Here is a 12,714-nt window from a genome sequence, read left to right as displayed (position 1 = left end):
ACTCGGTTGATTCAGATCGGCACTTCGGAGCCTGTTCGCGACTCGGTTGATTCAGATCGGCACTTCGGAGCCTGTTCGCGACTCGGTTGATTCAGTTCGGCACTTCGGAGCCTGTTCGCGACTCGGTTGATTCAGATCGGCACTTCGGAGCCTGTTCGCGACTCGGTTGATTCAGATCGGTACTTCGGAGCATGTTCGCGACTCGGTTGATTCAGATCGGCACTTCGGAGCCTGTTCGCGACTCGGTTGATTCAGATCGGCGCTTCGTAGCATGTTTGAGATTTTTTTTAAATTCAGATCTGGACATCGAAGCTGGAAGTGTTTGTCAAACAGTTAATTGATGATAAATGAATATTTGGACTTGAGGCTTTTTTTTACCTGTCGATTCAGCATGTACATGGACCCACACACAAAGGTGGACACACTCTAGAAGGGTGGTATGCAGCAAAACATTTTGGCGCCCCCCCCCCCCCCCCCCCCAACCAGCTAACTAACAAGCCGCTGTTATATATATATATATATATTTATATATATATTTTATTTTGGTGGCACAGTTCAAATTTTCACAGTTCGGTTTGTTTCACGGATAAAGAGTCACATTTGGGTACAGTTTGGTATGTGCTATGTTTATGGAGAAACTATAATTAAAAAAATTTAACTACGAGCAAGAGCAAAGATAAATACAATAAAGAGGTCTAGTATTAGTTTTTAGGTACAGAACTTTAATAAAGTAATCAAATGTAAAACAGCATCGCATATTTGACTATAAATTAAAGATTGTTCTTTATTAAAGTTACAAAAGCTTTTTTTATTTTTATTTTATATATATATTTTTTAGATATTCTTTTTTATTAAACATTTTAATTATTACAAACAAAAACATATTAAAACAAAAACACAGCACAGGAAATAATTCACATATTCATGAACATGTGAACAATTTACATACAGGATTTCATCATATGATTGTACCTAAATTTTATCCAGTTTTTGTTTATGACCGTTTAATCTTTAGACACTTAAAAATATTCTCCCATTTTTTTAAACAGGTGCGATTTACCATTGCGACAATATCTCAATCTTTCTAGAGTTACAACTTCAGATATCATAGATTTCCACATCTGAGTAAAGGGGACATCACTACCAACCCATTTGACCATTATAGCCTTTCGAGCTAACATTAGGAGAAACTGAACAATCTGTTATAAAAGCTTTTTAATCAAGAGCAGTGAGTGATTTCTTTGTTGTTGCTGTTCGATTAATATAAAGACTGTCACTTTAAGAGAATGCACAGATAAAGTGGCCTACTTACCAAGACGGGCATTTTGACTTATTTTGTCTGAATTTTTCCGTTTAAATAAAATTCTTCAGAGAGAGCTTGTATTTGCGGGCGTTCTGAGGCGCGGGTTTTGTGCGCTTCGGATGAGCGCATGCACACATCTACACACTGCGCGCGCGAGCTGGCGTCCTCTGCCTCTTAAATGTTTAAACTGACAAAGCTTATGCCGCATATGGCGCATACCCACTTTTTGCGCCACTGGTGCCAGGTAGGGTGACCTCCCGTCCCGCGTAGCGCGTGCGCGCACAGCGTTTGAGCCCAATACATGCCTCCCACAATTTGAGACTGTGTCACGCATAATCAATGCTTGCTCAAAAAAAGTTGGTCGCTCTATCTGGAGTCACCAACCCGTCGATCGCGGTCGACAAGTCGATCTTGGAAGCATTTTAAGTCGATCGCGAAGATTTGTCAAAATCTGAGAAAAAAAGGTGTGAGCCTCCGCTGACTGCGCGCGCACCTCCCGAAACAGATGAGACATTTATACTTGACACAACTGCTTTAGACTGAAAACCAGACCATACAACTGATTAGACGCGGGTGCCGGTGTGATGAGATGTACTAATATCCGTCTGCTCGGGCATGATTGTTTTAGGCCTGTAAGTGATTGATTATTGAGGTAATAGGGATGGCACGGTTCGCTGAAAAAAAAAACCCCAAACCGTTCGGTTCACCACATACGATTCGGCACGCGCTTTAACTTAAATCTGACAAAGCATCTGTAATATCATCTGTAATATGTCTTGCTATAAATGGCACGGAAAAAAACAGGGTTCAGCTAATAAATGTTTCTGTTGATGCATGCGCATTCTGGCTTCTCAGACATTACAAAAACATGAAAAAAATATCTATATTGAGCAACTAGAATTCATTTTAATCCTATAATTATATATTATAATTTATTTAAAGTGAATAAATTGTAGTGAAAAATAAACAAAATGAAATAGCTAAAGTTCAAAATTATCGTATTTGGAAGAAAATAATTACATTTAACAATTAACTACATTTTGACACGACCTGCAAATAACCACTAGGAGTATAGTTGGACGGAAGCAGTGTGACAACAATACTATCCCATAATTTTGCACAGTAATCTGACAATAAATGTGGCACACCCAGATTTTCATATGCACACCCAGAGTCTCTTTTCTGGCTACACTACTGATCCGACCGACAGCGAGCCGAATATCATTCAAAATATTTTTGGATGACTCGTAACCGCGGGCACCCGCTCATTTTGGATCAACCCGCGCATCACTGACTTCACTTGCGCGCAGATTTCCTTTGCTCTGTTATCAAAACCAGATGCGCGTGCTCAGATCATTGACTGTATAAGGCTCAGATACATGCTGACTTACAACGTGTCTCCTCTCATTCAACCCGTGTCCTGTGCACTCACAACTCTCTCTGTGCTCACGCGCAAGATATTAAATCTTTTCACACCTTTCTATTTATAACCTTTTCTTTTCTCATCTTTTTACTGCGTGAGGTGTGAACGTTCTGATCCGTTAACATGGCTCAAAAAAACATAAAGGCTGCGCATCACAGACAGTGTGTGAACCTGGAGTTGCAGTCTGCTCTCAGTGCTCGCTCTCGCGCTCCACAGGTGCGCTGCATCCTGATTGGTTCAGATCACATGCTGCAGGAGGTCAGGGCCGCGGAAAATCGCGCACACTCAAATCGCGATTTTATTTCGATTTCGATTAATCGCACAGCCCTAATTCCCACACAGATGTGGGGGGCGTGTCTAAACTAGGTGTTTTAGGGGGGGGGGGGGGGTGCAGGGTCTTAACTTTGATAAAGAATATCTCTTTGGGTTTGTGACTTTAGTCTTTGCAACTTTACAGATCTTCTGCATGCACCAAGAGCTTCTAACACTCCAAAGACAAAGAAAAAATTGCATCATATGACCCCTTTAATGTTGTTCTGCTCGTCGTATAGGTTCTTTGTCCAGCTCTGTGTCGTGTCCTGAGTCACAGCGTGTGTGTGTGTGTGTTTGTGTGTGATAGAGCGAGAGAGAGAGAGAGAGAGAGCGTGTGTGTGTGTGTGTGTGTGTGATAGAGCGAGAGAGAGAGCATGTGTGTGTGTGTGTGTGTGTGTGTGTGTGTGATAGAGCGAGAGAGAGAGAGCATGTGTGTGTGTGTGTGTGTGTGTGTGTGTGGTTTGGAGGGTTCTTGATCTCGGGCTGCTGTCTGCTGATAACGATGCAGTGAATGCGGCTCTCCTGTCAGCAGCGCAGGACGCAGGATTGGGTTTAGAGCGTTATCTCACACCAGATGAATGAAAGTTCTTTAGCAAACTATGTCCAACAAACACACTGTGCTCTCGCTGACGGACTCTTGTGTGTTCATGAGCACAGCTAATACAGTGGAGGCTGATGAAGCGTGATGCAGCTCCCGCCATGACTCCACAATACAGAGCGACTCTGAGACACGCGTTATATAAGCGTGTGTGTGTGTGTGTGTGTGTGTGTGTGTGTGATAGAGCGAGAGAGAGAGAGAGAGAGCATGTGTGTGTGTGTGTGTGTTTCTGAGCTCTGAGAGTGCAGGGGGAGATGTGTTCACAGATGTGACAGTGTTTGGAGTGTGACTGGAGACAGTGACCTTTGAACCCTGGAGTCGCTCAGTGTTGTGTCACACATTTATTCTGCGTCTAATGGAACAGGAGTGTGAAGAGGTTTACTACTCTTCTGCTCTAAGCTTCTCCATCACATCTTGTTTTCTACATTTATCTTTATTCATCTGACAGACTCTTGACATACAGCAGAAAGTATCACTTCATACTTTTTTCTGAAAATGAAGCACATGCTGATGGGTTTTATATCCATGGGGTGCTTTTTTTGAAAATGTTTTGGGTAAATATCCATGCTGCATTTAACACTCAACAGAAAAGACTGTACATCTATCACCATCAAATACACTGAACGCTTGTTGTTCTAACCAGATCTCTCTCTGTCACACACACATTTATTAACACACACACAGACACACGCACATATGCACACACACACAGACACACACACACATGCACACACACGCACACGTGCACACACACACGCGCACATATGCACACACACACACACACACATGCACACACACACACACACTCACACACACACACACACACACACACACACACGCACATATGCACACACACACACACATGCGCACACACATACACAAACACACACTCAAGTTCACAAATACACACACACACACACACACGCACACACACATGCACACACACACTCACACATACACACATACATGCACAAACACACACACACACGCGCACACACACACACACACATTCTTCACTCATTATGTGAGTCATGTCACAGTGGTGTGCTGAGATCGTCAGGAAACCGTTGTAAACGAGATCGAAAGAGAGAATGAGTTTCTCTCCAGCTCAGCATCATCACTGACTGAAACACTGGCTGTGTTCGACATGGCATTCTTGCTTACTGCACACTGCCCAGTGCACAGTGTATATGGCTCACTATTTTTTAAAGAATAGTGTGTGAAACAGTTTACAATAATCAACAAGTGTTTCAGAGTAGTGTGCTAAAGTGTTGTCACAGAACATTAATTCAGCTGCTGAGGTTATTACATCACAAATAAATGTGCTAACTATTCTTTTTACAAAGGCTTGTTAATTAAGGATTCATACTAGTAAACAATGCTATATTGCCCAATTGAACTCATTTCATAATTAATGGACTTTACATACTGAGCAGATAGGTGGTGGATATTTTATTTTTCAGTACTGTAGTACATGGTGCAATAACATAGTGTGTTTAAATGATGATAAATTAATGCAAATTTAGTGGGACACAAACCTCCCTACACCTTAATAACACTGAATTATTATTTATATTATTATTTCAAATTTTCTAATATATCCTTTATTTTCTGAATAAAAGGTGACATCTTTTGACTTGATCGGAAACAATTTATGTCCTACTTGTGATATTGTTTTTAGATACGCAGCGATATTTAGTATTTTACAGTAACATGTATAAAAGTGTTTTATAATAACTATTCCTCGCCTCCAGTTCACTCACACGTTTGAAGATGAAACATTACATGGAGTGTGTTGCATTCTGGGAAACAGTGTCTCATGCAGTGTCTTGAGATGCACACATCAGACTTCATCAGACACAGAACATCCTGTTCCTCTTCACGGTGCACACGCAGCTCAGTTCATTTCCTACATGTATTTCAAATATAAAATATTATTTTGTCATGTATTTGATAGAGTTGATGCAAATGGCTTCATGTGTTCTATCAAAATACTTTAGTGTTCTGTATTTTTGGTGTTTTAAAATGCTGTAAAATACTTTGTAAGAAGTCTACGTGATGACATCATAAAACGATGGCCTCTGATTGGTTCCTGCTCAGTAGATTGCCCAGACTTGTTATTTAATGTGTGTGTGTGTGTGTGTGTGTGTGTTCGTCTCAGGCATGACGTGTCAGGCGCGCAGCTCGTATGTGGCCAGCGAGATCAAGTGGGGCTACCGCTTCACCCCCGTCCTGATGCTGGAGGACGGTTTCTACGAGGTCGACTACAACAGCTTCCACGACATCTACGAGACCAACACTCCCAGCTGCAGCGCGCGAGAGCTGGCGGAGATGACGGCGCGCTCTCGTCTTCCTCTGACCTGGTCAGTGTCCAGCAGACTGAGCGCACAGGGCCTGAGGAGCAGCGAGGACGAGGAGCTGCTGGAGAGGAACGGAGACCTCGCCAACATGGAGAGCGAGTCCAAAGTGTAGGAGCACACACACATCTCTCCTCGCCTCTGCGCCGCCGGACGCTCAGCTGAGGTCAGAGGTCAGAGGTCAGAGGTCAGCTCAGGAAAGCGCCCCGAGGCGGGACACGGACCCCATCTCACGCGCTTTTTCTCTTTTTCTCGCCCGGAAGGATGTGCGCGGGCGACTGCATGGTTCCCGAAACCAGTTTTTTTCTTAAAGATAAGAAATGATATTTTCAGATTTTTAATTCAAAGATTAATTCCTATAAGTGTATATGATATAGATCTATTCTAGGGCATTTGCATTTGTATTTTTTGTATATATCTGCTGGGTTTGAGATGTGAGGTTGTTTGATACGACACAGAGTCGTGTATTTTGCCTTCTGGGATAGCGAGAGTCATATTTATCCACGCATGTACAGACGGTCCTGTAGTGGACTGACTGAGAGTTTGAGGACTGTAGGCCATACTAGAGCTGCTGCATGGGACTGTGTGTGTGTGTGTGTGTGTGCGCTCCAATAACCTTCCTCAGCCATGACCATTCTCTCCCTTTGCTCTTCCTTTAACTCATAATCATGATTGGATGAAGAAGCAGAAGTGCAGACGTCTGCGTGTGTCTGTGTGTTTCTGTTCGTTCAGTCGAACCGCAGCAGCAGACGTGACACACATCAGCCTTCAGTCGCACACGAGACCAAAGACCGAGCCTCATGTCACTAACGAACACCTCACGATTAACGATTACAGACACGTTAGATTTAACGGCAGTGAGAGCGAGGCTGTGAGCTCGTCGACAATCAGTTATCAGTCACGTTCATGATCCTTCAGAATCACTGACCTGGTTGTGTAGTGTGAACAGAATCAATCAAAGGATCTTTATTTATACAGCGCTTTTAACAATACAGATCGTGTTTAAGCAGCTTTACAGTATTAACTAGGAAATAATGCAGAAGGACGATAGCAAACACCTCATCATCATTAAGTTCAATTAAGTCGAAGAAATCACTGTAAATAAAGTGTCCCTAACTAATCAGCAAAGTCAGATTGTGTGGAGGACTTTAACTCTTTACCTGCCAAACATGAATCACTTTCACAAAACTTTCATGGCCCCCAGAATATTTTGAATAAATATCTGAACATGCAATATTTAGTCTTTTAGCAGAGAATGTCAACATAAAAGAACAACGCCTCTGCTTTTAAACTTTTTTTATCAACACTTTAAAGTGAGCAAGTTTCATTAAACTAAAATAAAAAACTATACTGAACAAAAAGCTGAGAAAATTTGTATTTTTGTCAAAGACTATGTCTGGATCAGATTTATATCACTGATCAAAACACAGATGAAGTCATTAACACACCAGACTGAAGCACTTCTCTGATTGGGTCACTGTAGGCAGATATAATGATTCACCTTTAATGATCAGAAGATGTGTGAGAGCGCCTCCTGCTGTATAACAGTGAAAACACAGGGAACTACAGCTTCTCTCAAAGTTATGAACATGTTCTGTTAGGAATATTAACAGTTCATTTGTTCAAAGTTATCTGGTGTTTCATGACATCCTCAAAACTGTGGCACTGGAATTTGATTCATTCATTATTCATGGGAAGTTTCTCCTATAATGGTTTAGTTGAATGTTCATCGAACTTGTTTTTAGTTTTTTATGTTTTTGTTTCAGAATGTTCAGAGAACTTTTAAAAGTAACAATTCAGTAATGTTTGCAAAGTGATAAAATGAAACATTTTGAACATTTAAAAAGCATTAAGAAGTAACACTATCATAACTCTCTGGTAATCTCAGCCTAATGTTTTTAGACCATATTTTTGTTAGTTGTCATTAAACACGTGTCCTGCTGAACAGAAGAACACACTCGTGATGTGCAGGGATGGATCTCTGTTTGGACTCATGTGATCAGACTCTCAACAAATTGAATTAGAAATACAAAATGAGTGTTTTTATTGAATAAATGATGAGGTGATATGTTTATGATGTGTTTAGAGCAGTGAGCTGGAGTTCTGCAGCCTCGTTTTCATTCCATCGAATCAGAATCATTACAGCCAGCACTCGCCTGCTCCATCACATGACATCACATCACAACACATGACATCACATGACATCACATCACGTGACATCACATCCCATGACATGACATCACATCACGACATCACATGACATCAAATCACGACATCACATGACATCACATAACGTGACATGACATCACAACATCACATGACATCACATGACATCACATCACATGACATCATGACATGACATCACATGAAATCACATGACATCATGACATCACATCACATGACATCACATGACATCACATCACAGTCTGTGGAAGCTCTGTCCCACTGCAACTTTTCAGCATACTATTCAGAATTGGTTAAATGTGAGGTTGTTTTTGTTTTTGTTGTTAAAATTCAGATAGTTTTCTCACATTTGTGTTTTTGTGTGTATATGTTTTCTTTTCTTTTTTTTCTTTTTTTTGTAAAATTCAGATTTTTTCCCCCCCATGTTGTTATTTTCTATCTCAAATCTTGGACTTGTTGTCTAAGAATTGTTAGTTTACACCTCACAATTCTGACCATTTCTTTGATAATTCGGGTCTTTTCTCTCAGATGAGCGGGTTGAGTCACTCTTGTTTTATTCTGTGGTGGACTGGAGCTTCCACAGCGGTTTCATCTGTACCTCGTCGGTCTGGAGGAGCTTCAGACAGAACCAGACGAGCTCTTTCAGAGAACGTGTCCTCCTGTAATCCTCAGTAAAGCCTGGAACATTCATTTGATGAAGTGCCCTTTAAAGTGCCCTGCTGATACGAAGCCATTCAGACACGTCTCGCGTCACACCAGATCCAGGACGGACGGCATTCCTTCATTTCTGTTGAGAAATATGAAATCAGGAATATGAACATGAACATTTAAATGTCTTCGGATCCTTCTCTAAAGCTTATTTCACAAGCCATAATATGGTACATTATACAGTGTTTATTCAGATTTAGTGCACATACAATAGCGATTCATTCTGATTTTCTTGTTGATTTAGATAATTACTCTGTGTCACAAGAAGCTCATCAATAAACCATATCTAAACATTTCTCTCGGAGTGGTTTGAGTCCTGTGTGAATGGTGTGTGATGTTACAGTGATGATGGTTAGCATGTTTAATTAACACACGCATGTTCACTGTCCCTGCAGGAGCCTTCTCACAATCTCCTGCCAAACTTCTCCAAAGTTATCAAATAGTGCTCTTCCAGTAACATTAATAGAGCCTTCACTCAGTGTTATCTGCTCTTCAGTAATGTTCTCCAAACATTAGCACAAAAACATTATTTATACATATATATATTCATATGTTTTTAATGTAACATTCCAGTTGGACTTCATCTAATGATATTAAATGTTAATTGTTTCAGAGAACATTCAAAAGTAACATTCTTTAGTTTGTGAAATGATACAATGTAACGTTCCCTCAATGTTCACACAACTACAACATTTTTTAAACAACGGCTGTTTAAATGTTCAGAGAACACAGTGAAATAATGTTTTCATAACCTAATGTGAATGTTAACGAAAGGTTCTTATAATGGATTTGTATCAGCTGTGCACGTCTAACAATCATAATGATCATTAATCATAGTTAAACTAACCCTGGCGTCTAAACAGAGATTAGTTCTCATAACTGAAATAGTGACTTGAGTGATGAGTTTTAATATTGCACAGAAACAGCAGCATGAGATCTCTCCTCCAGACAACATTTAGCACTTTACAGTTTTATTTTGTATTCATTATGTAATCCAGCAGCAGCAGGAGTCTCAAACTTTGTTTTATTTTTTTTAATTCACTGCCTAAAACACAAGATGTAAACCTAACACATTTTTAAAAATTGTTTAAGTATGCATGCGTGATTTTGGCATTGATGAGGGCATAACAGCAGATAGAAGACGTTTAATTGTTGTTGCATGGGGCAATTTATTAGTGTGTGATGTTGGTGGGATCGTGTCACACTTCTATAACATGAACTCAGTAGTGAGCCGAGAGCCAAGCGTGTTCAGGAAACACATCGGTGCATTTGAGGAAGCGCTGTGGATCCACGGGAACGAGACGAGCAGAAACACTGCACCATCAAACACCAAACACACGTCTGATCCCAGGAAGATCCTCCGCTGGGGGCGGCCTTAAAGGGACAGCTCACCAAAAACTGACATGTTGATGTTCCAAACATGTAGGAGTTTCTTCTGCTGAACATACAAGATATTCTGAAGAAGGTCTGAAGCTAAACAGATGATGGTCCCCACTGAGGGAAATACAATGTTCTTCAAAATACATTTTTATGAATAAGAAACCCATGCAAGTTTAGAGCAACTTGAATGTGAGTGAATAATGATGACCTGTCCCTTTAAGAGTTTCATTTCTATGTTATTGGAATTTCTGTTAAAATCTAAACACAAATAAAAACAGAATTGCTCAACATGGGTTCCATTTAATATTAATAATAATAATAACAGTATAGAGTTTAAAACAGGCTGGATGATTGATAACAACAGTGTGTGAATAACACATAGACAATTCTAGACTGTATAGAAGTCAGCTGCTGCCAGAAATGTTTAGGTTGAATCAAACTGGCTGTACAACTTAAATCATATCAAGTTCAAAAATGTTTTTTTTTTTAAATAAAAATCTATGTTGTCGTGACTTCTTCATCATGTAATTGTTTTGCAGTATAATGAAAGTCATTGTATTCTAATACATTAAACACACATAAGAAAAGCAGCAGTTTTCCTCTGTGTGGTGAGGTCACAGGGTCATGGGGTCATAGGTCAAATGACGGCTGGTCACATGACTGTTTGCTCACGAGGGTCAGTGTCTGCAGGAACACAGGTCTGTTTCACCTCAGCTTGAGGTCACAGAGGTCACAGAGGTCACGGTCTAACCACACACCACACATCAGGAGTTTGAGGAAGACCTGAAGCTCTGCTGAAGTGCTTCGTAAGTAGATCATAGCTTCAGTGTGTGTGCGATGCTCTGGAGACACAGCACAGGTCTGTCCAAGGGTCAAGGGTCACCTGACGGTCAGATCTCAGGCCTGTCACGAGGATGATGGATCTGATCGTCTAAACCTTGAGCAAACACATCACTGCGCGCCAGGATCCAGGAAGAAGACACGGTTTACTTCACTGATGGGAACGTCTCGGAGTCTGGGAATGGCTCCGTCCTGATCCTCGTCCGCACGCTGACTCTTGGCGTAGTGATCTACACCACAAATAATGAACAAGAAACCCTTTGATTGAACAATGCCCGATGATTAAAATCACTAGTGAACTTAGTACAAGCAAGTGAGAGCAGAAGTGTGATTATTAGCAGGATATGATGTCACCTGTGATGTTGTGCACGGATGCGAGCGGAGCCGTGTTCATCAGATTCACCCCGAACAGCAGCACTAGACAGGTGCTCAAAGTGACCAGCAGGTAGATGGGTGCCGCCAGAGCCCAGTATCTGAAACACACGAGTGCGGGACATCAGCCTCGGCTCATCAACACATCAACACATGACCTGCATCAGATCCACTCACTTCTGAGGCCAGTACGTCAGTCCAGCCGAGTGAAGCCAAGTGTCAGGAACCACAGCCCAGACCACATACAGACCTGAGCGCACACACACACACACACACACACACACACACACACACACACACACACACGCACACACACACAGATGATAATCTGAACTGAAGTGAAGAATGATTCTGAAGTCAGTAATCAGTCTAGAGTTCTTCTGTCATGTTAACGCTGTCTGCTTTACAGGGGTCAGAATTATTAACAGTTGAAAACATTCATCAGAAATTTGGGAAAGTAATCAGAAAAGGTCAATTTAAAATGTAACAAATTCAAATGTTATATCCAATCAGTTACATTTTAATAAAGTAATTGAAATAGTTACACTTCTAGCTTGTAATCTGTAACTTGATACATTTCCAAAGTAACCTTCCCAACACTGGATAGATATATGTAGGTATATTATATACATATATACATGACAGTTAAATATTAACGTCACAGTTAAAGAGTTCGTGCTAGCCGCAGATGAAGGAGAGACGTACAGAAGACGAGCTGCGAGCCCAGAAACAGCACGAAGCCGTAGATGGCTCTCTCTGGCAGAGGAGAAGGAGAGTTCTCCACCATCATCAGCTCTCAGCTCCAGAAAACAGACACTACCGAGTCTAGAACTTCAGAAATAATACTGACTCGGAAATAACTCTTCTCTGCTGCTGCGTCCTCGATCTTCTGCGCAGGCGCGCCGCCTAATGCTCAACACTGCCCCCGCGCGGCCTGGAGACACTCTCTCTCTCTCTCTCTCTCTCTCTCTCACACACACACACACACACACACACACACACACAATACTAAATGATGTCAGGCTTTATTTTATATTTGCACACACAATGAGTTTGAAAGTGAAAGTCATGACATTTGCCAAGTACACCCATACTCGAGACTGGTGCTCTGAATTTAACCCTTCCAAGTGCACACACACACACACACAGAAGTGAGAAGTGAACACACACACACACACAGAGAAGTGAGAAGTGAACCCACACCCGGAGCAGTGGGCAACACCCAGGGTTCAGTGCC

At 41.3% G+C, this 12,714-nt stretch overlaps 2 protein-coding genes across 2 annotated transcripts in view; one reads left to right on the top strand and one right to left on the bottom strand.

Moving 5' to 3' along the window:
- Positions 1-9,180, top strand: part of LOC127966618 (G protein-activated inward rectifier potassium channel 2-like) — a 31,917-nt gene extending 22,737 nt beyond the window's left edge. The window contains exon 3 of the mRNA XM_052567737.1: positions 5,798-9,180. Coding sequence (XP_052423697.1) covers positions 5,798-6,108 — 311 coding nt within the window. The 3' untranslated portion in view covers positions 6,109-9,180. The remainder of the gene's footprint in view (positions 1-5,797) is intronic.
- A 1,369-nt stretch (positions 9,181-10,549) lies between these two features.
- On the bottom strand, positions 10,550-12,376 carry pigp (phosphatidylinositol glycan anchor biosynthesis, class P). Its single transcript, XM_052567739.1, has 4 exons — positions 12,183-12,376; positions 11,655-11,727; positions 11,460-11,578; positions 10,550-11,335 (listed from the first exon to the last, which is right to left on the bottom strand). The coding sequence occupies exons 1-4, from the start codon at positions 12,265-12,267 to the stop codon at positions 11,217-11,219; spliced, it is 396 nt and encodes a 131-aa protein (XP_052423699.1). The 5' UTR covers positions 12,268-12,376; the 3' UTR covers positions 10,550-11,216.
- Between the last annotated feature and the right edge of the window lie 338 nt (positions 12,377-12,714).

This window comes from Carassius gibelio, chromosome B10 (genome assembly GCF_023724105.1).
Source record: "Carassius gibelio isolate Cgi1373 ecotype wild population from Czech Republic chromosome B10, carGib1.2-hapl.c, whole genome shotgun sequence".
NCBI lineage: Eukaryota > Metazoa > Chordata > Actinopteri > Cypriniformes > Cyprinidae > Carassius > Carassius gibelio.
The sequence above is the reverse complement of the archived record's forward strand: the minus strand, read 5'-3'. Positions and strand labels throughout refer to the sequence as shown.

Bases quoted from the DNA above. Each gene is read 5' to 3' on its own strand.
- pigp (XM_052567739.1), bottom strand. From the start codon at position 12,267: ATGATGGTGGAGAACTCTCCTTCTCCTCTGCCAGAGAGAGCCATCTAC. The intron at 11,579-11,654 runs GTGAGTGGATCT...CGTGTGTTTCAG, and splicing joins CTGACGTACTGGCCTCAGAA to ATACTGGGCTCTGGCGGCAC. The intron at 11,336-11,459 runs GTGACATCATAT...TTTGTGGTGTAG, and splicing joins ATCCGTGCACAACATCACAG to ATCACTACGCCAAGAGTCAG.